General features: G+C 40.1%; 3 protein-coding genes across 8 annotated transcripts in view; 2 read left to right on the top strand and 1 right to left on the bottom strand.

The window, feature by feature from the left end:
- The window catches only part of NDUFA9 (NADH:ubiquinone oxidoreductase subunit A9), a 38069-nt gene extending 35686 nt beyond the window's left edge, over positions 1-2383 (bottom strand). The window contains exon 1 of the mRNA XM_007967301.3: positions 2258-2383. Within this exon, the coding sequence (XP_007965492.3) occupies positions 2258-2306 (49 nt within the window). The 5' untranslated portion in view covers positions 2307-2383. The remainder of the gene's footprint in view (positions 1-2257) is intronic.
- Positions 2384-2410: 27 nt separating this feature from the next.
- The window catches only part of AKAP3 (A-kinase anchoring protein 3), a 40959-nt gene continuing 15610 nt past the window's right edge, over positions 2411-27759 (top strand). The window contains exons 1-4 of one of the 6 annotated variants that reach the window (XM_037988389.2): positions 2411-2651; positions 6534-6665; positions 9740-9843; positions 19652-19747. In XM_037988389.2, coding sequence (XP_037844317.2) covers positions 19652-19747 — 96 coding nt within the window. In that variant the 5' untranslated portion in view covers positions 2411-2651; positions 6534-6665; positions 9740-9843. Of the gene's footprint in view, positions 3007-6533; positions 6666-9739; positions 9844-19651; positions 19748-27759 lie in introns of all 6 variants that reach the window. The other 5 variants (XM_037988387.2, XM_007967300.3, XM_037988393.2 and 2 more) reach the window with 5 other exon arrangements.
- Positions 21656-22992, top strand: LOC103218422 (ras-related protein Rab-5A-like). Its single transcript, XM_073021318.1, has 2 exons — positions 21656-21838; positions 21997-22992. The coding sequence occupies exons 1-2, from the start codon at positions 21678-21680 to the stop codon at positions 22496-22498; spliced, it is 663 nt and encodes a 220-aa protein (XP_072877419.1). The 5' UTR covers positions 21656-21677; the 3' UTR covers positions 22499-22992.

Here is a 27759-nt window from a genome sequence, read left to right as displayed (position 1 = left end):
AGAATTAACAACATATGGGCAAGATGATGAGATGTTTAATAACATATGGGCAAGCATCTGTCACAATGCCTTGCAAATAGTAGGTGCTCAATAAATATAAATTATTACTCTCTTTGGTTCCAGCCTCTCCACTTTCTTCCATTTATAATGAGTACTATTAGAAGAACAATATTCTTTATTAATTATATATTCATTATATTTCTCTGCTTAAAATCCTACATTAGTTTCCTACTGCAATATCCAAACCAATAGTCCAGACATATTTGCTTGCCTACTGCATTTTTTTAAGTATTTATTTTTAAAATTATAGGCATGTTCTATGTAGAACCAATATGATATACACATTATAAGTCATATATTACTTAGAATAGTGTCTGGCATACAGTTTAAACTACGTAAGTGTTGGCTATTATTACTATAGAAAACAGTTTTTAGGAGTTCTAATATTATATTTCCATAACTTATTAGGTCCTCTTGCACAACTCCCTTTGGAGACTACTGGTCTAAACTCTGCTTGGCTTTCAAAGGTCTCCATTGTCTGATCCCATCTAACACATTCAACCTCCTTCTCCACTACCCCAGATAGACAGGTAGTCATTTTACTGCCTCTTGAATACCTCATGACTCCATTCTCATCCACTTGTCTTTGCCAGAGGACGTTCCAGATCATAACAGCCCTAAAGAGAACAGTGGGAGCACTACAATTCTCCACTGGTCTTCCAATCATCCCTCAGTACCTCAAATGATACTAATCTTTCCCTTTTATGATTTCCTGTGATACTTAATAGTCTTGCCACACTTAACTATATACAGTTGTCCTATAGTGTGTGGATTATGTTACATACTAGACTTGCCTCTCCAGAATTTACTCAAAAACTTAATTTACCAGATAATAACACAGAGTGGTTAAGAACACAAGCTATGGTGTCAGTCAGAGGAAAGTAAGTTAAGAGAGAAAATTAATAAAAATACCTAGAACTGGAGATTGCAGATAGCAGGTACTCCATAAATGGTGATTATCATTCACAATCTACATTATGTCATACAAATGTAACTGTTTAACAAGAACCAGCAAATGCCTTTGCAAAGACATTGTGACTACAAAACCATCCACTATAAGTGATGTGCACCACCACCTTCCCAGTGGTATGCAGGAGTTCTACCCAAAATGGGAGAAAAAAAAAAAAAAAAAAGATCTTCTAAACACTCCTAATTCTTGCCTTAGGCTGAACATCAAACCTATCTCTGGTGCTTTTAAAAATTTAAGATGCAAGGAGCTAATCTCACAAATTCTGACTCAATCGCTCTACAACCAGTCCTCATTTCTAATTTTTATAAAGCTTTACGAGTAGTTGATATGAGCCAATTTTGAAAGCAAATGATATTCTGTAACGACTAAAACACACTAAGAAAAAAATACAACTCTCGGGGTTTGACTGGAATATGTTTGTGGAAGAGTAGAGGGTGAAAGAATAACGATGAAGTGTAACCGTATTTCTAATGTCCTTGCTTTTTAGTGAGTGGAAGGACAAATGTATGTTTTCAATTTGAGGAGTGGGGCAGATCCAATCAGAATAGAAGGGAAACTAAATAATGCTACCAAATTCTAACATAGCCTTCATTCTTCTTCACTTTCCTTTCCACCAAGCTCCTGATTCTTCTCCTCAAACATCACTCTCTCCCCCCAGACCCCAACGCACTAGGCCCAACACATTCTACATCCGTAGAGATGCTTTTGGGTAAAAGGATGCTTTCATAAATATTAGTTCATTTAATCTTATCAGAGACTCCCTGGTACTGTAATATTATCATTTCCATTGTGCTCATATGAATTGAGACCCATTAAGGGTTTGCACAAGGTCATAAAATCAATTCAAGAAAACCTCTCGCCACTAGCCGGTTTTCTCCGCTCCCTTACACATTTCTCCCCCCGCCCCATACAAATATTTCTCATAACCCTAAACCCTTTCAACCATATCAGAATTCTGATTCTCTCGATCTCTAACGTGTCCCCCGCATTCTCCTCTTCGCTTACAGCTGTTTAAGATCTTTTGTCCCCTCCCAAGGTGCATAATTGAGTATGTAAGCCGGGGAAGCGGAAAGCAAAAGGAGAAACCAGACAGAGGCAGCTCCAAACCCAGAAAAACCAGAGTGCCTAGGAAGTCGGCGTGACCGCTGCAGCACGGTGCCACTCCCAAAACCTTAGATCCCCGTCTCGGAATCCCGATCAGGGGCCGCCGTTCCGGGTGACACTTACGTGACATTGGCAGGACCCGGACAACCCGGGATTGTGCGGCAGCCGCCATCTTTTCCCACAATCCCCCACGCCAGCGCTCCCGGCTGACTACGACTGCTAAGCTGGGTCAAAACTTATTTTCCACGCCTGTCTGCGCAGGCGCTAACCAGGAACGGATGGTTTCGGGTAGCTAGTTGGTTAAGAAGAAAGCTGGGAGAAGAAAGCAGACGGGAAGGGAGGGACAGTGAAGGAGAGGGGGAAGAAAGGAAGTGAAAAGACCTTGGCTGTTGGACTCTCAGATCTGGAATAGGCTGTATAGATGATCTCTTTGTTTATAATCTCTAATTGCCGAGGAACCTGAAGTTCAGAGTTAACCAGTGACTGACTCAGGACGTGCAGAATGGCAAGACCCGAGGTAGAAGAGCTCACCTTTCCTGACTCTCAGTTTCCTGTTCCCTGAAAATGTCAGCTAGGGCAGCCCTGGTGAGTCCGGGAGAAAAAGGAGGCGTAGCCCTCCGCGTTCAGGAGGTCCAGGGCCCAGGAGAGAGAAAATGGGGGACAAGGACGAGGGGAAAAGTGGAGAAGAGAAACCGAAATAGGGTGTGTCCCAAGTAAATGTACGTCGAGCCCGCCAAGCACATTCTCTCCTAGGGACACTGGCGCCTGCTGTTCGCCTTTCCTGGAATGCTCACTCAGGTGTCTGCACCAGCTCAAGTCTCTGCTCAAAAGTGACCTCTTCGGATAAAACTTCTCTGACCATCGTATCCAAGGTGGTAATTATTCCACCAATTTTTGGTTTAAGTTTATATACCAAAGCACTTATCACCACCTGGCATATGAATCTAGGAGTTCTTAACCAGAAGTGTGATTCATGAGTGGGCTTCAGGAAATGTGTGAACTTCCTGAAATATTACGTAAAATTTAGTGGCCATGTGTGCCATCTGAATATCTGTCTAAGGGGAAACTGCAGATGGCTGTCTCTAGCGCAATGGTTTGTAATTTTTTCTTTAACTATGGACTGCTTTGAGAATCCGCATTGTTCTACAAAGAGCCATCTAGAAACTGAGGAAATTCCAGGTTAGACTAAGCACTTGGATTTTAAAATACTTTATTCTGATCAACCTCTCCAGATTCCTGGGTAGGAGACAGCAACCAGTGATCCTGTGAAATATACTGTAGGCTTATCAGAAAACCACCTAGTTTGGGGAGGGCGGGTTCTTCTAGGCTTGGTAATCCTTCCATCGCTTTGTTTTTTCGGGAAAAATATGTGTTTCTGGGATAGACAAAAAGGCCTGTGATGAGTAGGGATGTAGGAGCTGCTTATTACTAGACTTGAAATCTTGGCTGTTTCCACTGTATCCTACCCCTACTGTTTACTAAAGTGTTGCCTACCAAATTGAATTGGAAGAGAGAAAAAAACCCTTGAATTTCATCAGAGAAGCTTAGTAGTAATACTACACTGTCATATTTCTTGGCCTCATCCTATGTTCACTTAACACAATTTGCTAATACTTGATTCTGGGACCAATATAGATACTAACATACTTTCCTTATTCAGATCAACAGATCCTGACTGTCATCAGCAACCTGCTAACTCCTGTATAACACTGCCAATTATATAATTTAAAATCTCTAAGTTAAACACTGCCTCATGTTCTCAGTTCTAGTTTCAAGGTTGCATGGTGTAATTAAAACAACATTGACTTTTTTTTTTTTTTTTCAGTGATGGGGTCTTACTATATTGCCCAAGCTTGTCTCAAATTCCTGGGCTCAAGACCTCCTCTCACCCTGGCCTCCAAAAGTGCTGGGATTACAGGCATGAGTCACTGTGCCCGGCTGAAAGAACACTGATTTTTAACACCTAGAATACTAGATCCCATTCCCAGTTTTATCAGTCATTAGTTGTGACCTGGACAAGCTTCTATACCTGTCTAACAGGGTAAATCAAACCTACCCTGGTACCTCAAAAGATTATTATGAGAATTGGGTAACGTAATGGATGCAAAGATGCTTTGTCACCTGCAAAGTGCTATATGTAGGTCCATGCAGTACTATTCAAATACCACCGAAGTATCAAAATCTTAGAATGTTAGAGCTGGAAGAGATTTCAGGAGCTCAGCAAGCCCCATTTTTTTTTTTTTTTTTTTTTTTTTTTTTTTTTTTTTTGAGGCGGAGTCTTGCTCTGTCGCCCAGGCTGGAGTGCAGTGGCACTATCTCGGCTCACTGCAAGCTCCGCCTCCTGGGTTCACGCCATTCTCCTGCCTCAGCCTCCCGAGTAGCTGGGACTACAGGCGCCTGCCACCACGCCCGGCTAATTTTTTTTTTTTGTATTTTTAGTAGAGATGGGGTTTCACCGTGTTAGCCAGGATGGTCTCGATCTCCTGACCTCGTGATCCACCCATCTCGGCCTCCCAAAGTGCTGGGATTACAGGCTTGAGCCACCGCGCCCGGCCAAGCCCCATTATTTTAAAGAGGAAGAGGTCGGGCGTGGTGGCTCATGCCTATAATCCCAGCACTTTAGGAGGTCGAGGCAGGCAGATCACTTGAGGTCAGGAGTTCAAGACCAGCTTGGCCAACATAGTGAAACCCAGCCTCTACTAAAAATACAAAAATTAACCGGGTGTGGTGGCATGCACCTGTGATCCTAGCTACTCGGGAGGCTAAGGCACAAGAATCACTCGAACCTGGGAAACGGAGGTTGCAGTGAGCCGAGATTGTGCCACTGTCCTCCAGCCTGGGCAACAGAGTTGAGACTCCATCTCAAAAAAAAGAAAAACAGAAACTGAGATATATTGACAAATATATTTGACTAGTAGCTGTACTTTCTGTGAAAAGAATACAAAGGCTCTTTTGAAACAATATAAAAGATCATCAATGGATAACTTTTTTTTGAGTCTCACTCTGTTTAAGTGATTCTCCTGCCTCAGTCTCCCGAGTAGCTGGGATTACAAGCATGTACCACCATGCCTGGCTAATTTTTTGTATTTTTAGTAGAGACAGGGTTCTGCCATGTTGGCCAGGCTGGTCCTGAACTCCTGACCTCTAGCGATCCACCTGCCTCAGCCTCCCAAAGTGCTGGGATTACAGATGTGAGCCACTGCACCCAGCAATAAATAACTTTTTTGAAGGAACTCTGTGATAAACCAGTCACTTTTGAATCTATTGCAATTTTCATCACTATCTCGTGGTCATGCTTGGAAGTTCTTTTTGCTTCATGGAAACTATATATTAGTCCTATATTTAATCATTAATTACAGAGTAGCTGAGGAAACATTTTCACAGAGAATGCAGTAATAAAGCATAGAAAGAGTAGCTAACCAAATGCCTGTTGGTAAGATTTTTCCCACTACAGTTTCTCGGGTCAGGCATTGCAAAAGATAAATTAGGGTCATTGTATCTCTGAGCATCTAAGACAAATTATAACCCAGAGATGGTCAGTTTAGGCAAAATATCCTAAAAATAATTTTTTTACAAAAGGCAAGATGTGTATAAATAAGAAGAGTCCTGGCTGGATCCGACAAAATGAAGTGATTCCATGGGATTTGCATAAAATTTAGACCCTCAGTTTTTTTATTTCTTATCCTCCTCTGCAGCCCTCTAGATTTGTTAATACATAATACTTACTCTGCTGCTTTAAGTGGAATCCATTGGCAAAATGTCCCCCTCCTGTATTCCCCTGCCTATGTTAAACACTCTAAAGCAGGGGTCCCCAACCCCCAAGCCATGGACTGGTACCAGTCCATGGTCTGTTAGAACCTGGACACACAGCAGGTGAATGGTGGGCAGGTGACAAAGCTGAGCTCCACCTCCTGTCAGATCAGTGGCGGCATTAGATTCTCACAGGAGCTTGAACCCTATTGTGAAAAGTGTAGGTTGTGCACTCCTTTTGAGAATCTAGTGCCTGATGATCTGTCACTGTCTCCCATCACCCCCAAATGAGACCATCTAGTTGCAGGAAAACGGGGCTCCCACTGATTCTATATGATGGCATAATAGTAGAAATAAAGTGCACAACAAATGTAATGTGCTTGAATCATCCAGAAACCATACTCCCACCCCACTCCCATCCGTGGAAAAATTGTCTTCCACAAAACTGGTCCCTGGTTTGAAAAAGTTTGGGGACCACTGCTCTAAAGAGAGAATTACTCAGAATAAAGCCCAGTCCTTCCAAACTGGAGTATATCTTCACCCCTCCTCTTTGTCCTTTTGACCATTCATTTTCTGGTAGCCTCACTACTGTTGCTATAGAGACAGTGATGTCACCAATTGTGATTCTGATGTCACTCTCCGGTCCCAGCAAGGGGGAGGTACATGGAAGGCCGCAGGAAGAAACAAGATCTTGAGCTGAGCAAGAACATCCCAGCATCTTCGTTGACTTTAAAAGTGTGTTCTGGAGTCTTCTGTGGTTCACTATTCCAGTGCTACAGAGGTAGGAAATCTTACTGGACTGATAAAACAGCCCATTTTCTGGTCCTCTGTGGTTGGAAGGGAGAATTCAGTGACAAGCGATAGGAAGCTTTTTATATTCAACCTAGCATTGTTCTTCCATCCAGCCAATTTTTTGGGTTTTTTTTGTTGTTGTTGTTGTTTTTTTTGAGATGGAGTCTCACTCTGTTGCCCAGCTGGAGTACAGTGCTGCAATCTTGGCTCGCTGCAACCTCCACCTCCTGGGTTCAAGTGATTCTTCTGCCTCAGACTCCCGAGTAGCTGAGATTACAGGCATCCACCACCTCACCTGCTAATTTTTTGTATTTTTAGTAGAGACAGGGTTTCACCATGTTGGCCAGGCTGGTCTCAAACTCCTGACCTCAAGTGATCACCCCGCTTCGGCCTCCCGAAGTGCTGGGATTACAGGTGTGATCCACCACGCCCAGCCTGTTCAGCCAATTTTAGTCTTACCTCTGAGTCCTCTGGAAATAAACGAACCTCTCCTTCAGCAGCATTAAAGTCAAACCTACCATCTTTGCTGCTGACGTTGTGATTTTGTTACAGATTTGACAAGATCTCCTCAGCCATCCTTTTGCAGACATGAAGGGTCTTACTTCCTGCTTCCCCATTTGATAGGGTAGACGCTTGGCTCCCTACTGACTTTTCCTATTCATTGTGTGGCCATTCCTAAATTTATTTTCTTTCCAGTGCCCCAGGAGCAAAATAGAACTGGTATACCCTGAGTCCAATTCTCATGCACTTTTATCCTCTCACTGTTATTTCTGAAGCCTTGGTTAGACAACAGAACTGGGAAAGGGCAGTATCTATATAGCTGTGTAGTGAAAGTATCCGTACTAACAGTGACTAGAAGAAGAAGCTATTACTTAGGGAAGGTAAAAATAAAGACGTTCCACTGGAAAGCTTAACAATGAATAGTGCCATTGAGACACACATACACACACACACACACACACACACACCCCTTTATTTAAACAAAATCAATTGAAACTCTGATTTAATCAGCCACCAAGTTTATTGAGATTCTACGATGTAGCAGGCACTTACAGAAAGGAAGGCAGTGAAAGAGAATGGATACAAGAAACATATTCTTCCCTCTCAAAACTAGTAATAAAACCTGGTTGAATAAACCTCAAAACTTGATCAAGTACTTAGCAACCCTGCAAGCGCTTTACTTATGCTTTCTGCAATCTGAGTTTTGACATGAGTTTAGGAACCTTGGGTAAACAGGAGCCTCTCACTTAAAATGGATACAGGAGAAAACTGCCTTGAGATAGTGCTGTGGTCTAGGATATAACCACCATAACCAAGCCCCTGTGTTGCTTATGCCCTTCATGATTGGCATTCAGATTTGCACTCCTCAACTTGAAGTCATCATCACATTGACATCTTTGGGGAACATTTTAGTCCAATCTTTCTATTGGCCATGGGAAAATTTCACACCTGCCAGAATGTTGGCAGGGCTGGAATATCTAAAGGAACATATCCGCTGATTCTAGTGTTTCTTTTCTGAGCCTCAATATCCTAATCTATAAGCTGAGAGTATTAGAAAACATGGTTTCTAAGGTCTATTTATCTTTAATAGATAGCACAAAGTATCATTTTCTCTTTTGTTCTCTACCCTAACTCCAGGATATTGTTTACCAACTTTTGAACTTATAGTAATTTATGAATCCATTCACTGACTTCATTAAACTCTTTAGATCTTCCATCTTCTTTTCCACTTCATTATAAGAAACATTGATTTAGAAATCTGAATGTTGTAATCATTAGTAAGTATTAAAGTCCCTCTTTATAGATGCTATCATCTAGGAGAATTAGGAAGTTGTAAAAGTCCAAAACAAGCTTCATGATGCAGATAAACCCACACATAGGACCTAGAAAATAGAATTAAAACATTAGAACATATGTAGGTGAAGTGTTTGCTGAATATTTTTGACTAGTAGTTACTCTTTCTATGAAAAAAAATACAAAAGCACTTTTAAGATGTTGATTTATTGCACTAGTGGAATAGGAAGGTCTGTTAGTAAATCATTGACTAAATCTGTGGGGTGACTGTATCTCCCAAAGGAGTCAAGCTTCAAGAAGTCTTGAATATATGGATTACCACCATAGTAAATTTGAGCAAGCCATCTCTTTTTTGTCCTTGGATTCTCCAATCCAAAAGAAAAAATGAGCTATCTGAAAATGGGCAGAATGTGCATATTCATTCTTCCAGCAGATAATTATTGAGCTCCAATTTTAAGATACTAGCTACTATGAGGGATACCAAGATGAGTAGGAAAATGCCTCTCCCCTTATGAAGTCACCCAATAAAGAAGATTAAATATAGGGGAGCAATTAAAATACCAGATAGAATGTACATGTTGAAACAAAATATGATGGAAACCTCAATGAGGGAGCAATCACATTCATTAGGTACCTAGAAAATATTTCATGGATAAGGTATCCCTTGACCTGGGCTAATAAGTAAGGGTAGAATTTAGAGAGCAATTACTGGGGGGCTGGGTGGATATTCAAGAAGAGAGTACAGTGCTCTAATGTCTTCCGCTGAAATGTCTGAGTAGAACCAGAACAAGGAAGTTAATTAATCTGGAAGATATCTGTGAACTTCCTTTATAACTTGAAGGTGTGTATTTCTTTCAAGTCCTCAAAGATGCATGCAAAGTGTTTTGAGTTCCATAAATTCAGGGTGCTTATTCTTCATTTCAGCTATTTTTCTTCCAGCTTCCTATTCGAGCAAGTTTAAAGTTAAGCTAAAAATTTTTAGGGTCTTCGTCGTTTAAAAAGACTGTATACCAATTATTTCAAAGTGAGGAGTAACAGTCGTCATTTAAGAAATCATTGGTCCAAAAGTGGAACCTTTTTTGTCATGTGGGAACTGCCAGACTGCATCAAAAATAAGATGTGCACTCATGAAATGTGAATGTCATTTTGAGCTCATTACTTAAATGCGCATGTGATAAACAATAAATAAGTCAAAATCATTATTTTGAATAAGAACAATGAGTTTCATCTGTAAAATTACTCATTTTTATCTGTGTCTTTCCATTGCAGATTCCTTATATTACAGGGCAGGAGGGGGATAAACGGGGATACAGGAGACAACAATAAATTAATCAAGAGCTTTCCTCATATCTCAGAACCTATCCTCAGTAAGAGTAAGTGGTCACATAGTTTCTGTACTTTTTGTACATAATTATCAGCATTTTAATTACATATAACTGAAATAAGGCAATAGATCCTATTGATTTTGTCACAATTTTCTAATAGAAGTAACTCATTTGGATGAAATATAAACTGAAGATTAAGAGATTGTGTTTCTGGCTCTCACTTTTACCATCAATAATCTAGGACAACCTGCTTCTGAGTCTTCCAATTCTTTGGCCAAATAGTAATAGCATTCATTATTTTCTTTACAGTAATGATGCAAGCATAATAATATTTATATGTATGTATGTTTATGAAGAGGACATTACAGAGTTTAACTTCATAGACATTAACAACTTCTTTGTTAAGATAACAAAACATTAAAATAAGATACCGAAGAAAACTAGAAAATCTGGCCGGGTGCGGTGGCCCACACCTGCAATCCCAGCACTTTGGGAGGCCAAGGCTGGTGGATCGCTTGAGGTCAGGAGTTCGAGACCAGCCTGGCCAACATGGTGAAACCCTGTCCCTACTAAAAATACAAAAATTAGCCAGATGCTGTGTGCCTGGTGTAGTCAGTCCCAGCTACTTGGAAGGCTGAGGCAGGTCATCATCACATCAACATTTTTGAGGGACATTTTAATCCAATCCTTCTATTGGCCATGGGAAAATTTGACAGCTTCCAGGATGTTAGCAGGGCTGGCATATCTAAAGGAATTAGATATTCCCTTGGGAAGCAGAGGTTGCAGTGAGCATCCTGGGAGGCAGATGTTGCAGTGATCCGAGATCACGCCAGTACACTCCAACCTGGCCGACAGAGTGAGACTTTGTCCCTCCCTCCCCCGAAAAGAGAAAGAAAGTTAGAAAATCTGTCTCAGAGAAAATTTTTAAAGAAATGGGTAAATAATTATCTTTCTGGACCTACCCTGTTTTTCTCACAGAGTCTCTCCAGATAAGCCTGGTCTAGGAATTCTCAATTCTTGATGTGTTTTAGAATCACTCGGAGCATTTAAGAATTTTAAGTGGCCAGGCGTGGTGACTCAAGCCTGTAATCCCAGCACTTTGGGAGGCCGAGGTGGGTGGATCACGAGGTCGGGAGATTGAGACCATCCTGGCCAACGTGGTGAAACCCCATCTCTACTAAAAATACAAAAAATTAGCCGGGCGTGGTGGCGGCGCCTGTAGTCCCAGCTACTCGGAGGCTGAGGCGGGAGAATGGTGTGAACCCAGGAGGCGGAGCTTGCAGTGAGCCGAGATAGCGCCACTGCACTCCAGCCTGGGCGACAGAGCGAAGACTCCGTCTCAAAAAAAAAAAAAAAAATTTTAAGAATGCCTAAGTTTCCCCAACCAAAAACCATTAAAATAAGATTTTCGGGGGGTGGTAACTTGGATTCAGTATCTTTACACACAGTTCTCTCGGTGATGCTCCTGTCTAATTAGGGTGGAGAACCCACTGTTTACCGAAGGAATCCATTGTATTTGAGTGCCTGGAAGATTAAAATAAACTGCTTCCTTAGCTCAGTAATCTGAGTGAGTGACTTCTGTGTGAAAATGAGTACAAATCCTTGTGGGAGCAAAGAATAAGCATCTCTTAAGAGATCTTGTATTTTCTTTGTAACGATTATCTAAAACACCCTGTATAACGAAAATGACATATCCACTTATACAAGTTTCAATGTTGTATTTAATCTTTCTTTGATCTGTGTTGGTTTTATTTTGAGGGAGGACATCTCACCCTCACCGCAGTCCAAAGTCCTTTAAAACAAATATTTCCAGTTAACCAGATGTTCATGCCTTAATACTGCTTTACTTATTTCAAGCAATTCTTCATAAAACACAATTTCACTATAAAAAATTAGGGTAAGTTGTTGGATTTCGTTATAACAGTATTTTAAAGCAGTATTTGTTGGAATCAAAGCACAGAGATATTCCATTTCATATAGATGTTTGAGGCATTGGGGAGGAGACACGGGCTATCTTATTCCACTTTGATAATTGAGAAGTAAAGATCTGAGCAGAGTTTTTTTGCTTTTAAATTGTTTAACACCACCAACCCAAATGTCCATCAATGAGAGACCAGATTAAGAAAATGTGGCACATATACACCATAGAATACTATGCAGCCATAAAAAAGGATGAGTTCACGTCCTTTGCAGGGACATGGATGAAGCTGGAAACCATCATTCTCAGCAAACTATCACAAGGACAGAAAACCAAACACCACACGTTCTCATTCATAGGTGGGAACTGAACAATGAGATCACTTGGACACGGGGTGGGGAACATCACACCCTAGGGCCTGTCATGGGGTGGGAAGATGAAGGAGGGATAGCATTAGGAGAAATACGTAATGTAAATGACGAGTTAATGGGTGCAGCAAACCAACACGGCACACGTATACATATGTAACAAACCTGCACGTTGTTTGTACCCTAGAACTTAAAGTATAATTTTATAAAAGAAAAAAAAGAAAAAATAAAATAAAATAAAATATTACTGCACCCCCTCCAAAAAAATTTTTTTTAATGCCAACTGAGCCTAGGTGATGAACAGGGAAGGAGGGGTGAGCTAAGCAGAGAACATAAGAAGGGAAACTTCAGTGTGAAAGCCTGGGAATGGAAGTCTGGCATAGAAAAAGAGGGCGAAGAGAAGGTTCTCATACTTTTAGATGATCAGTGGATAACTCTAAGTCATCATGAGAGTTGGCCATGTTTTCAAAGACTACCAAGTAAGATTCAATGTTGTGGAAAGTGTGTGACACTAAGGCCAAAGCCCAAAGGAGTACATAGAATAAGTACTATGATACTCATTTGTGAGGAGAATCAATGAAAGCCGCAGGTATAAGCAATTTGTTTAAGAAAAATGACTGCAAATGGAAAAAGAGAGAAATAGTAGCTAGAGGGAAACTTGGTGTGGAATAAGACAATTAAAGTGAACCTCAGTTTTCTGGCTTAGAAGACCAGGTAAATGGTGGTGCCATTACTGAGATTAGGGAATATACCAAAGTATTTAGGAGGTTGTGAACGAATTCAGATCAGCAAGGAAATCACTGCATCCATGGACAAAGGTCCTTTGAATGGCACACATGACATCTCTTTTGTCTTGACTGATATTCAGAAATTGGGCTGAACCATAGAGGCTGAGAATTCCCCCAGGATCCTTGGCTAATTAGAAGAGATGGGTCTTAAGAAAGAAGTACCAGACTTACTGCTAGTATGAGTAAGTTACAGCTTTAGAAATGAATTAAAAATAGGTGGATACAGTGGTTCCAAGATGTCCAAACAGGAACAGCTCCAATCTACAGCTCCCAGCATGAATAACACAGAAGACAGGTGATTTCTGCATTTCCAACTGAGGTACCGGGTTCATTTCACTGGGACTTGTCAGACAGTGGGTGCAGGACAGTGGGTGCAGCCACCAAGCATGAGCTGAAGCAGGGCAAGGCATCGCCTCACCTGGGAAGTGGAAGGGGTCAGGGAATTCCCTTTCCTAGCCAAGGGAAGCTGTGACAGACGGCACCTGGAAAATCAGGTCACTCCCACCTGAATACTGCGCTTTTCCAGTGGTCTTAGCAAATGGCACACCAGGAGATTATATCCCACGCCTGGCTCGGAGGGTCCCACGCCCACAGAGCCTCGCTCATTGCTAGCCCAGCAGTCTGAGATCTGCAAGGCGGCAGGGAGGCTGGGGGAGGGGCGCCCGCCATTGCTGAGGCTTGAGTAGGTAAACAAAGCGACCTGGAAACTTGAACTGGGAGGAGCCCACCGCAGCTCAAGGAGGCCTGCCCCTCTGTAGACTCCACCTCTTGGGGCAGGGCACAGCCAAACAAAAGGCAGCAGAAACCACTGCAGACTTAAATGCCCTGGTCTGACAACTTTGAAGAGAGTAGTGGTTCTCCCAGCACAGAGTTTGAGATCTGAGAATGGACAGACTGCCTCCTCAAGTGGGTCCCTGTCCCCCAAGTAGCCTAACTGGGAGGCACTCCCCAGTAGGGGCAGATTGACACCCCACACAGCCAGGTACCCCTCTGAGACAAAGCTTCCAGAGGAACGATCAGGCAGCAACATCTGCTGTTCAGCAATATTCACTGTTCTGCAGCCTCTGCTGCTGATACCCAGGCAAACAGGGTCTGGAGGGACCTCCAGCAAACTCCAACACACCTGCAGCTGAGGGTCCTGACTGTTAGAAGGAAAACTAACTAACAGAAAGGACATCCACACCAAAACCCCATCTGTATGTCACCCTCATCAAAGACCAAAGGTAGATAAAACCACAAAGATGCGGGAAAAAAACAGAGCAGAAAAGCTGAAACTTCTAAAAATCAGAACGCCTCTCCCCCTCCAAAGGAACACAGCTCCTCGCCAGCAATGGAACAAAGCTGGACGGAGAATGACTTTGACGAGTTGAGAGAAGAAGTCTTCAGACGATCAAACTTCTCTGAGCTAAAGGAGAAAGTTCGAACCCATCGCAAAGAAGCTAAAACCTTGAAAAAAGATCAGACAAATGGCGAACTAGAATAACCAGTGTAGAGAAGTCCTTAAGTGACCTGATGCAGCTGAAAACCATGGCCCAAGAACTATGTGACAAATGCACAAGCTTCAGTAGCCGACTTGATCAACTGGAAGAAAGGGTATCAGTGATTGAAGATCAAATGAATGAAACGAGTGAGAAGAAAAGTTTAGAGAACAAAAGAGTAAAAAGAAACTAGCAAAGCTTCCAAGAAATATGGGACTATGTAATTCTACATCTGATTGGTGTACCTGAAAGTGACGCGGAGAATGGAACCAAGTTGGAAAACACTCTGCAGGATATTATCCAGGAGAACTTCCCCAACCTAGCAAGGCAGGCCAACATTCAAATTCAGGAAATACGGAGAACCCCACAAAGATACTCCTTGAGAAGAGCAACTCCAAGACACGTAAGTGTCAGATTCACCAAAGTTGAAATGAAGGAAAAAATGTTAAGGGCAGCCAGAGTGAAAGGTCGGGTTACACACAAAGGGAAGCCCATCAGACTAACAGCAGAGCTCTCAGCAGAAACTCTCCAAGCCAGAAGAGAGTGGGGGTCAATATTCAACATTCTTAAAGAAAAGAATTTTCAACCCAGAGTTTCATATCCAGCCAAACTAAGTTTCATAAGCGAAGGAGAAATGAAATCCTTTACAACTGAGAGATTTTGTCACCACCAGGCCTGCCCTACAAGAGCTGCTGAAGGAAGCACTAAACATGGAAAGGAACAACTGCTACCAGCCACAGCAAAAACATGCCAAATTGTAAAGACCATCGATGCTAGGAAGAAACCGCATCAACTAACGAGCAAAATAACCAGCTAACATCATAACGACAGAATCAAATTCACACATAATAATATTAACCTTAAATGTAAATGGGCTAAATGCTCCAATTAAAAGACACAGACTGGCAAATTGGATAAAGAGTCAAGACCCATCAGTGTGCTGTATTCAGGAGACCCATCTTATGTGCAGAGACACACATAGGCTCAAAATAAAGGGATGAAGGAAGATCTACCAAGCAAATGGAAAACAAAAAACGGCAAGGGTTGCAATCCTAGTCTCTGATAAAACAGACTTTAAACCAACAAAGATCCAAAGAGACAAAGAAGGCCATTACATAATGGTAAAGAAATCAATTCAACAAGAAGAGCTAACTATCCTAAATATATATGCACCCAATACAGGAGCACCCAGATTCATAAAGCAAGTCCTTAGAGACCTACAAAGAGACTGAGATTCCCACACAATAATAATGGGATACTTTAACACCCCACTGTCAACATTAGATAGATCAATGAGACAAAATTAAAAAGGATATCCAGGATTGAACTCAACTCTGCACCAAGCAGACCTAATAGACATCTAGAGAACTCTCCACCCCAAATCAACAGAATATACATTCTTCTCAGCCCCACATCACACTCCAAAACTGACCACATAGTTGGAAGTAAAGCACTCCTCAGCAAATGTAAAAGAGCATAAATTATAACAAACTGTCTCTCAGACCACAGTGCAATCAAACTAGAACTTAGGATTAAGAAAATCACTCAAAACTGCTCAACTACATGGAAACTGAACAACCTGCTCCTGAATGACTACTGGGTACATAACGAAATGAAGGCAGAAATAAAGATGCTCTTTGAAACCAATGAGAACAAAGACAAAACATACCAGAATGTCTGGGACACATTTAAAGCAGTGTGTAGAGGGAAGTTTATAGCACTAAATGCCCACAAGAGAAAGCAGGAAAGATCTAAAATTGACACCCTAACATCACAATTAAAAGAACTAGAGAAGCAAGAGCAAACACATTCAAAAGCTAGCAGAAGGCAAGAAGAAAACTAATATCAGAGCAGAGCTGAAGGAGATAGAGACACAAAAAAATCCTTCAAAAAATCAATAAATCCAGAGGTGGTCTTTTGAAAAGATCAACAAAATTGATAGACCATTAGCAAAACTAATAAAGGAGAAAAGAGAGAAGAATCAAATAGATGCAATAAAAAATGATAAAGGGGATATCACCACCAATCCCACAGAAATACAAACTACCATCAGAGAATACTATAAATAACTCTATGCAAATAAACTAGAAAATCTAGAAGAAATGGATAAATTCCTGGACACATACACCCTCCCAAGACTAAACCAGGAAGAAGTTGAATCCCTGAATAGACCACTAACGGGCTCTGAAATTGAGGCAATAATTAACAACCTACCAACCAAAAAAAGTCCAGGACCAGATGGATTCACAGCCAAATTCTACCAGAGGTACAAGGAGGAGCTGGTACCATTTCTTCTGAAACTATTCCAATCAACAGAAGAAGAGGGAATCCTCCCTAATTCATTTTATGAGGCCAGTATCATCCTGATACCAAAGCCTGGCAGAAACACAACAAAAAAGAATTTTAGACCAATATCCCTGATGAACATCGATGCAAAAATCCTCAATAAAATATTGGCAAACCAAATCCAGCAGCACATCAAAAAGCTTATCCGCCATGATCAAGTGGGCTTCATCCCTGGGATGCAAGGCTGGTTCAACATATGCAAATCAATAAACGTAATCCATCATATAAACAGAACGAAAGATAAAAACCACATGATTATCTCAAAAGTTGCAGAAAAGTCCTTTGACAAAATTCAACAGCCCTTCATGCTAAAAATTCTCAATAAATTAGGTATTGATGGGATGTATCTCAAAATAATAAGAGCTATTTATGACAAACCCACAGCCAATATCATACTGAATGGGCAAAAACTGGAAGCATTCCCTTTGAAAACTGGTACAAGACAGGGATGCCCTTTCTCATCACTCCTATTCAATATAGTGTTGGAAGTTCTGGCCAGGGCAATCAGGCAGGAGAAATAAATAAAGGGTATTCAATTAGGAAGAGAGGAAGTCAAATTGCCCCTGTTTGCAGATGACATGATTGTATATTTAGAAAACCCTATTGTCTCAGCCCAAAATCTCTTTAAGCTGATAAGCAACTTCAGCAAAGTCTCAGGATACAAAACCAATGTGCAAAAATCACAAACATTCTTATACACCAATAACAGACAAACAGAGAGCCAAGTCATGAGTGAACTACCATTACAATTGCTTCAAAGAGAATAAAATACCTAGGAATCCAACTTACAAGGGATGTGAAGGACCTCTTCAAGGAGAACTACAAACCACTGCTCAACAAAATAAAAGAGGACACAAACAAATGGAGGAACATTCCATGCTCATAGATAGGAAGAATTGATATTGTGAGAATGGTCATACTGCCCAAGGTAATTTATAGATTCAGTGCCATCCCCATCAAGCTACCGATGACTTTCTTCACAGAATTGGAAAAACTACTTTAAAGTTCATATGGAACCAAAAGGAGCCCGCATTGCCAAGACAATCCTAAACCAAAAGAACAAAGCTGGAGGCATCATGCTACCTGACTTCAAACTATACTACAAGGCTACAGTAACCAAAACAGCATGGTACTGGTACCAAAACAGGTATATAGACCAGTGGAACAGACAGAGCCCTAGGAAATAATTCCACACATCTACAACCATCTGATCTTTGACAAACCTGAAAAAAAACAAGAAATAGGGAAAGGATTCCCTATTTAATAAATGGTACTGGGAAAACTGGCTAGCCATATGTAGAAAGCTGAAACTGGATCCCTTCCTTACACCTTATACAAAAATTAATTCAAGATGGATTAAAGACTTAAATGTTAGACATAAAACCATAAAAACCCTAGAAGAAGACCTAGGCTATTATACCATTCAGGACATAGGCATGGGCAAGGACTTCATGTCTAAAACACCAAAAGCAATGGCAACAAAAGCCAAAATTGACAAATAGGATCTAATTAAACTAAAGAGCTACTGCACAGCAAAATAAACTACCAGCAGACTGAACAGGCAACCTGCAGAATGGGAGAAAATTTTTGCAATCTACTCATCTGACAAAGGGCTAATATCCAGAATCTATAAAGAACTCAAACAAACTTAAAAGAAAAAAACAACCCCATCAAAAAGTGGGCAAAGGCTATGAACAGACACTTCTCAAAAGAAGACATTTATGCAGGCAATAGACACATGAAAAAATGCTCATCATCACTGGCCATCAGAGAAATGCAAATCAAAACCACAATGAGATACCATCTCACAACAGTTAGAATGGCGATCATTAAAAAGTCAGGAAACAACAGGTGCTGGAGAGGATGTGGAGAAATAGGAACACTTTTACACTGTTGGTGGGACTGTAAACTAGTTCAACCACTGTGGAAGTCTTGTGGCGATTCCTCAAGGATCTAGAACTAGAAATACCATTTGACCCAGCCATCCCATTACTGGCTATATCAAAGGATTATAAATCATGCTGCTATAAAGACACATGCACATGTATGTTTATTGTGGCACTATTCACAGTAGCAAAAACTTGGAACCAGCCCAAATGTCCATCAATGATAGACTGGATTAAGAAAATGTGGCACATATACACCATGGAATACTATACAGCCATAAAAAAGGATGAGTTCATGTCCTTTGTAAGGACATGGATGAAGCTGGAAACCATCATTCTCAGCAAACTATCATAAGGATAAAAAACCAAACACTGCATGTTCTCACTCATAGGTGGGAATTGAACAATGAGAACACTTGGACACAAGAAGGGGAACATCACACATTGGGGCCTGTCATGGGGTGGAAGTAGGGGGGAGGGATAGCATTAGGAGATATACCTAATGTAAATGACAAGTTAATGGCTGTAGCAAACCAAAATGGCACATGTATACAGAGGTAAGAAACCTGCACGTTGTGCACATGTTCCCTAGAACTTGAAATATAATAAAAAAATTAGTTAAAAATAAAACAATTACTTAAAAGCTAAATTGGTGGGGCAAGAACAGACAAGGTAGCAGTAAATTAATTCTATTTTGGTCACCTTGAGTTTTGAGTGTGTACTGAAAATCCAATGGGTGCAGGGGGAGAGTCGTCAAGCAAGGACATAAAAGGGTAGGACATGTCTGCCTAGGTTCATTCATTTAACAAAGATGTGTTAAGCACCTGTAGCAGATACCAGGTGCTAGCTTCTTCCTTAGAGGTACAAATATGTTTAAGGAATCTTCCTTCCATTGAGAGCTGAGGATGAAGATATTCAGAGTGGAGTGGGTCTGAAGTGACTATTGGAGAAGGTTTCTACTGAAGGCATTGTTCGTATTTCCCACACCTTAGCCCTTCACCACATTTCTTCTTACTTTCATAAAATCTGCCGTTCTGACGACCCTTTCTCATTTTTTTTTTCCTACTTCCAGATGGCAGATAAGGTTGACTGGTTACAAAGCCAAAATGGAGTATGCAAAGTTGATGTCTATTCTCCTGGAGACAACCAAGCCCAGGACTGGAAAATGGTAAGGGTCAACCTCTTAATAAACACTAGGTTAAGAATATGGGGGTGGTCAATAAGAGTGGCCTTATTCTCTCCACCATACCCCCAACCTCTTATTTTTCAAGGTGGGATTCTTGAGGCAGGTGGGAAATCAGCCCCTATAGAACAAAACATTCCGATTTATAGTTTTCTGGAAAAAATTCCCATCCTATGGTATTTAATATGCTATAACTAATGAAACATATATGTACACTGAGCTGTATATCATATATGTATATATAAATATGTATATGTCAGCTGTATATTACAGCTATAAAATTTTAATTTTCAAGCAGAGAGGAATTGGAGATAAATGTCTCCAAGGCTTATAGAAAATATTTTCTAAAATGTAGGATGCCTTAAAATTCTCAGAACTGTAAACTGTCATCTAAGTAACATTGTCATCCTGCCTTCATCATTCAACAAACATTTATTAAATGCTTAGTATAAGGCAATGTATTAGTCAGGGTCTAGTTAGAAGATAGAAACCATACCAGTAACTTAACATTTAAAAATTATTTACTAATAAAACATAGTTCACTACTAAAAGGCATAAAAGAGGACTCTAGGAATCCCAGAAATAACAAATGCAGAAAGCAGCTACTACCCCCAGGCTGAGATTACATAAACAGGGAAGAAACTAAGTAATACTCACAAGAGCTCCTTCTCTTCAACCAAAGCTGCTTCCCATCTCTTTGGAGAGAATGTGGCTGCCACAGGAAACTTGCCAGAGGGAAGCCCTTTCCTCCTGCTCTGACCACGCAGTGTCCCCCAGTACCCTCTGTCGACAAAGCCAACTGCAAAGGAGAAATGTTTAGGGTTCAGCTCTGGTGTCACAAACCAAGGCAAAGAAAGGTAGATTTGGAGTGAGAGATAGTAAATCAATAACTGGCACAGAGACTGTCCTGACTGTCAGGGTCAGAGATATAAAAATAAACTAGAATCCTCTCCTTTTAAGGATCTCATAATCTAATGGAATCACTATTATTAATAGACTCTTTGTACTATTACAACATTTATCAGACTGGGCACAGTGGCTCACACCTGAAATCCCAACTCTTTGAGGGGCCAAGGCAGGAAGACTGTTTGAGCTCAGGAGTTGGAGACCAGCCTGGGCAACATGGAGAAACTCTGTCTTTACTTAAAAAGGAATTAGCCAGAGTGGAGGCACGCGCCTGTAGTTCCAGCAACTTGAGAGGCTGAGGCAGGAGAATCACTTGAGCCCAGAAGTTTGAGGTCGCAGTGAGCTATGACCATGCCACTGTGCTCCAGCCTGGGCAACAGTGAGACCCTGTCTCAAAAAAAAAAAAAGTTAACATTTATCAAACATTTATTTGCATGTAATCAAATGCAAATGACCCGTCTTCTTCTATTTGTCCAAATCTGGCCGATCTATAGAAAGTTTTAAAGAGAAAATGCTAACAAATCTACATAAGACATTAAGACATAAAGATAATAAATATTCAATTACTATAGAGTAAGGGCCAACCAAAACTGCTTCTACTAGATCTTTGTTTACTTCTGCCCTTTCATTTGGAGAAACAAAAGGCAGATCAGTTTCAATGTTAAATCAAATGAACTTAGTGATAGTTCACTAAGTGAGAAACAAGAAAGAATATAACAATTACTGCCCCCCTGAACCTTATCATTCACTTTGGAAAATAAAAAATACGCATATGAAAGTAGAAATGTCGGTGAGGGTAGCGGCTCCAGCCCCGAGAGCAGATGCCACGGCCCCCACCACCACCACCGTAGACTCGCTCTTGTCCTCTGGGCCGCGCCTGGGGCTTCAGCCCGGGGCTCTGCTTGCTGCCTCTCAGGTTTCTTTACCTCCAGAAAGAACAAAATTGACCCATTGAATTCTGGAAGTTCATTGAAGAGTCTGAAATTAGGGACTTATTTCAAATTTGAACATGGCTAATCGAGGCACAACAAGACCCAACAGCCCAAATACTGGAAATAAAATATGCCAGTTCAAACTAGTACTTCTGGGAGAGTCTGCTGTTGGCAAACCAAGCCTAGTGCTTCGTTTTGTGAAAGGCCAGTTTCATGAATTTCAAGAGAGTACCATTGGGTTAACTCGCGAAGTGATAAAAGCTGTTTCTTTGTGAAATATGGGCCCAAAAAGAAAACCAACTGCTAGTGCTGGTGATGGAAGTGAAGAGAAAATGAAGAGATCTAAGAGTGATGGTGGTTCTTAGCCAGAAAATAGACATTTTGGATAAATTAAAGTGGTTTTACAGATTCAGCTGATTTTCTAACCCAAACTGTGTGTCTTGATGACACTACAGTATTGTTTGAAATATGGGATACAGCTGGTCAAGAACAACACCGCCGCCTAGCACCAATGTACTGCAGAGGAGCACAAACAGCCATCGTTGTATACGATATCACAAATGAGGAGTCCTTTGCAAGTGCGAAAAATTGGGCTGAAGAACTTCAGAGGCAAGCATGTCCTGACATTGTAATAGCTTTATCAGGAAACAAGGCTGACCTAGCAAATAAAAGAGCAGTAGATTTCCAGGAAGTACAGCCCTATGCAGATGACAATAGTTTATTATTCATGAAGACATCAGCTAAAACATCAATGAATGTAAATGAAATGTTCATGGCAATAGCTAAAAAATTGCCAAAGAATGAACCACGAAATGCAGGAGCAAACTCTGCCAGAGGAAGAGGAGTAGCCCTTACTGAACCCATACAACCAACCAGGAGTCAGTGTTGTAGTAATTAAACCTCCAGTTGGAACTAGCTGGAATAGTGTTCTGCTTCTTAAATGTTAGTAACAATGCAATTGGACCATTTAACCAGCCCAGTGTGACTTCCAAAAGAAGAGACTTATAATAGAGTCAAGTTTCAAATACAGAATTATTTTACGTGTTTTGAACTTAATTTTTAATAACATGCATGGGTCCCTCTTACTAATGTTACAGCAATAAGGAAAAACGAGAACTATGTGTACATTTGGTTTCACTGGAAGGTTGGGGGAATAATTTCTCATCACTAGGAATATAGGCAAATGACTATCTGGACCCACAGTTAACCAGCCCATTTCTCCACACTGATACAGTAGTCACCTGTGAAAAAAATTTAGAATTTACTAATTTGGGCTTTTCAAAAACATTCTTTTTGTAGAAGGAAATTCTAAAGATATTTATGCTTAGCCGTAGTATTCAGGCAAATGTTCATTTCTTCCTGGTATCAGTATTTAAAATGAACATTCCATATTTTAATAAATTATGCCACATATACAAGGTGGGGGGTGGGTGGAAAGAGCATTAATGGCATCTAAATTATAGCCAGTCCTGTTTTTTGGGGTTTTTTTTCTTAATGGGGTAAAAAAAATCAAATGCAACCCCATCTTGTTTTAGGAATTTGAGAACTAATAAATGCATCTTAATGGATAGTGTTTCTTTCAAGCATGTGAGTTCTTTAACAAAAATGAAATAAGCCAGGTGTCTGTGATTTCTGATTAATCACTGCTGGCCATGACATAGGTTTTGTTGTTTGATGCGGGCAGCGGACTTTCGTTCGCTTGTGACACAATGTAGTCAATGCACTAACACTTATGTATATTTAAACTTCATTATTTTAAATTCCATCTTCAGCTGTACTGTCAATAGGGTACTGCATTATAGTCTCCATATATGTATCACTTTTCTGTAATGTTTAAGAGTTGCTTAAAAGTACACAAAATATACAGTTACTAAAACAGCCAATTGTTTCTCTCTCCCCCTTTGACAGGAAGGGGCTTCAGTTGTTCCTCCATGACTAGAACCATAACGAACAATGTACCCATAATTTGTAACATAAAGTATTGCAATATGTCAGTAACAATCTTGTAGCCTTGTTTTCCAACCTTCATTTTATTTTGATCAGTTCAGTATATTGCACGAATTATTTTCGGTATTTTCCTTATATGAGAGCTACCATGTGTCAGAGACGATTTAATCTATGTAAGTGTTGGACTGTTGGGAGAACTTGTACATTTACAATAATGCAGAATTAGGAAAATGGGTCACCAGCGTTTAGTTTTATATTGAGGTTCTCAGGTTTGAATAAAGTGGTATAAAAAGCAAAAAAAAAAAAAAAAAGAATATAGAAATGTCACTTGAAAGTGCTGAATAACTGTTGGACTAATGAAAAGCAGTTCATGATTATTTGTCAAATGTATTTTCTAGACAATAAATGCTGTAAGTGTTTAAAGAATTGATCATTTCAAAATGGGAGGTGGTCAGAGAAAATTTTATAAAGTATGTTTAATTGAGACAAAGGTGGAGAAGAGAAATAGGACAGGGAGGTAGATAGCTGACTTAAAACTACTGAAGCAAAAGATGGTGAGCAGAGAAAATAAAACCCATTAATTCTTTTTATATTATCCTTCATGGACATGAAAATTTGCCTCAGGATTCAGAAATACTGAGATAATTTGGCATCTTCCTTCCCTAACTGCTCAGAATACTATTGCGTAAGAAGAGGAAGGTTGCAAGAGGATAAAGGGATTTGGAGAGATGGATGTTTGGTCATGGACTGCATTGATAAGAAAGGAAATGTGGGTACTTAGTTTTCAGTCACTACAGTTTGATTAACACCTTTTGCAAAATCCTTGTGGATAGAGGGGAATAATAAACATACGGTATACACATTTTAGGTTTAAAAATATATAGACATCAAAAACCCATAAACATAGCAACTAAACACAGTTCTGTGGACTCCATTGTAAAGCTCTATACTATGCTGTAGGTTTGGTTTTTTATTTTTATTTTTTTTAATTTTATTTATCTTTTAAAATATATTCTTTGTAGAGATGGGTTTTCACCATGTTGCCCAGGCTGGTCTCAAACTCCTGAACTCAAGCGAGATCAGCCCCCCTTGGCCTCCCAAGGTGATGGGACCGCAGGTGTGAGCCACTACCCCCAATCAGTTTGGGTTTGTTGTTTTTTAAAAAAATGGAAAAGGGCAAAAGAATAAACCCCACAGCTGCCCTCTAGTAAGGCTTTCCTGTACTGTTACAGCCCAATTATGGAAACACACCTATTTGCAAGTTGATGTGCTTGTTCGTAAATAACTATCATTTTCAAAAAAAGGGTAAAATTATCACTTCGATACAGAGACAAAAATGAATACATATGAAAGATTGTATCTACCTCAGTAGTGAGGAAGTCAGTTAGGTATTACCACCAGTTCAAAGGAGAATTCTTTAAAGATACACTTATAGATCAGGAATATTGAAATAAATGTGCAAACAAAAGTAAAACTGACCTGCTCCACAATGGGGAAGGGAAATCAACCAGACTTCCAGGAATTTTCACAACTATAGACAAGAGTTGTTTTGCATTGCTATCAATTATCTACAGCTTGCAGAACTGTAAAATAGCTCCCACAGACTGAGAATCAGGTAATGTGGAAGACTGAAGACAATACTTAGTCTGTAGGCTGTAGACAATGCTTAGTTTCCTATTGAAGCACAACTTTTCTTCCCTGTAGGCTTCCCCATTTTGATAAAAATTAAAATAATCTCAAGTTAAGATTATTCTTGACCACAAAATGAGGCTAGTCTCATGAGATTTGGCCTGATTATTACATAGGTGCAGCAACTGGATAGGCCTAAGTATGCTTTACCGGAAGTTCTCATAAGGAATCTCAGATTGGATTTTTAAAGCCCTCTATGGGCCGGGCGTGGTGGCTCACACCTGTAATCCCAGCACTTTGGGAGGCCGAGACGGGCGGATCACGAGGTCAGGAGATCGAGACCATCCTGGCTAACACGGTGAAACCCCGTCTCTACTAAAAATACAAAAAATTAGCCGGGTGTGGTGGCAGCGCCTGTAGTCCCAGCTACTCGGGAGGCTGAGGCAGGAGAATGGCATGAACTCGGGAGGCGGAGCTTGCAGTGAGCCAAGATCACGCCACTGCACTCCAGCCTGGGCGACAGAGCGAGACTCCGTCTCAAAAAAAAAAAGCCCTGTATTGTTTACTGTCCTGAGATTAGGAGGTCAAGCCTAAGAAATGCTCTCCACCAGGTTTCACCTGCAGTCCCTAGGAAAACAAGCAGGTATGCATTTTGACTTCTCTGAAACTCTTGTTCCTAATTATAGTCTCAACCACTAATATTAATCATAACTGCTAACCCAAAGTTAACAGTTATGATTATGAAAGAATATACCCTCTTTCTATATCACAAAAAAACTAGGGGTGAGGCGTATATAATTGGGAAGATCACACACCAGCTGAAAGGCAGATGAATAGAACTCGTGACTGCAGAGGAAGACGACTTCCTCCAGTCACATGCACCCCTTATATCACCTAAGCAGAGAAGATGAACAGACTCATTAACAGACTTAAAGATATAACCTCTCTATAAGTGATAAAAAATAATAAGCAAAAGCATATAAACTTTATACTTAGCCATCAATGTCTCAGTGTTCCATCTTACTTAGAAAAGATCTACATATCCAATGAATATGCATTAACTCAATGTAATACCATCCAGTGTTTTAAGTTATATAAAGATGTTGGAAACTTATCATTAGCTGCTGACATACTACAAAACATAATAACTGTTGAAATAAAGTTTGTCAGAATGATTATTGAACTTGGTTAAATGCAAATTTACATTTTTCATAATCTTAAACATTAAATAGAAGTAATGCTGGCATTTTTGGATCTGTAAACCTGTATAAGTTTATGAAAAGCATATCAAAGTAAAATAAAAGCATACAATTGTATAATATTTAACATTGATAAATAAGAAAAGACATAGCTGTTTTTATTAAACCAAAATTATTCAGCTAGTGTTATTTGCCAAAGATTTACCTAATTTATGTGAACTTGGGTTTCTAAAATGTTTCTGAGGTAGGTTCCGTAAAAATACTTTTTTTCTTCACATTCCCCTTGAATATTTTACATATGAAGAGTTTGATTTCCTCATTTTTGAGGGATATCAAGAATATGTAATTTACATAAGTGTATGTTTGTGTGTGTGTGTGTGTGAGAGAGCATGCACCAGTCAGAATAAACATCCTTTAAGAGACTTCGTAGTTTAACACATGAATACTCTCTGGAGGAAGACATTGCTGCTTACACCTAACATTTTCTGAATTACAGACACATTTTCTGAATTACGGACACATAACAATACAGACACTGATAGAGACAGTTTATAGCTTCAATTCTAAACTTTCAGCCACACTTTGTGTCAAAAATAAACCAGAAACATAAAACTCACCTGTCCAGATATCAAAGAGCACTTCTCCTTCCAAGTGAGCACAAATGTCTTAACTGATGAACTTAAGGTGGACAAAAAATACTGTCAAAACAAATTTTCTGTTGCCTCATACCCAACAGAGGATGTAACTCTATAAATCATGAATCCACAAAAGAGATTACCAAATGGTCAGACAATAAAATCAAATTTCCAATCATTGCTGCCACCAGTTGGCCATAAACAAACTGAAATGAGAACCAAAAACAAAATTAGTAGAGAGGAAAATTAGAACTAGAAAAACCGAATGTCTGCAAACTTCTATTGCCACTCTGGGGGCTGAGAAAAGACACACCTGGTGCACCTGTCTCATGAGGACGTTTATCTCCATTAGGTGGATCTATTGGGCATCTTGGCGGAAGACTTCCAAAACCGTTAAAAGATAATTCTCAAAGAAGGGTAAAATAATGACTCCGATACATATATAAAAATGAATATGTGTTAAAGATTTTATTTAACTCATTAACAAGGAACTGGTGAGGTTCAAAAGACACATATAGCTTGGAGATATCGAAGTGAATGTGCCATTGGAGGCAAAACTGACCACCTCTGCAGTGGGAGAGGCAGTCAGTGGACCCTCCCCTTATAGGTGTCTAGACAAGAATTATATTGCATTGATGTCAGTTATCCACAGTTAATAGAGTTGTAAAATAGCTCCAAGAGAATGAGAATCAGATAATCTGGAAGGGTGTGCTATAGACGATGTGTGGTTTTCCGCTAAAGCTCAAAAT

The sequence above is a fragment of the Chlorocebus sabaeus genome, chromosome 11 (assembly GCF_047675955.1).
Source record: "Chlorocebus sabaeus isolate Y175 chromosome 11, mChlSab1.0.hap1, whole genome shotgun sequence".
Classification (NCBI taxonomy): Eukaryota; Metazoa; Chordata; class Mammalia; order Primates; family Cercopithecidae; genus Chlorocebus; species Chlorocebus sabaeus.
This window is presented reverse-complemented; position numbering and strand designations above follow the sequence as displayed.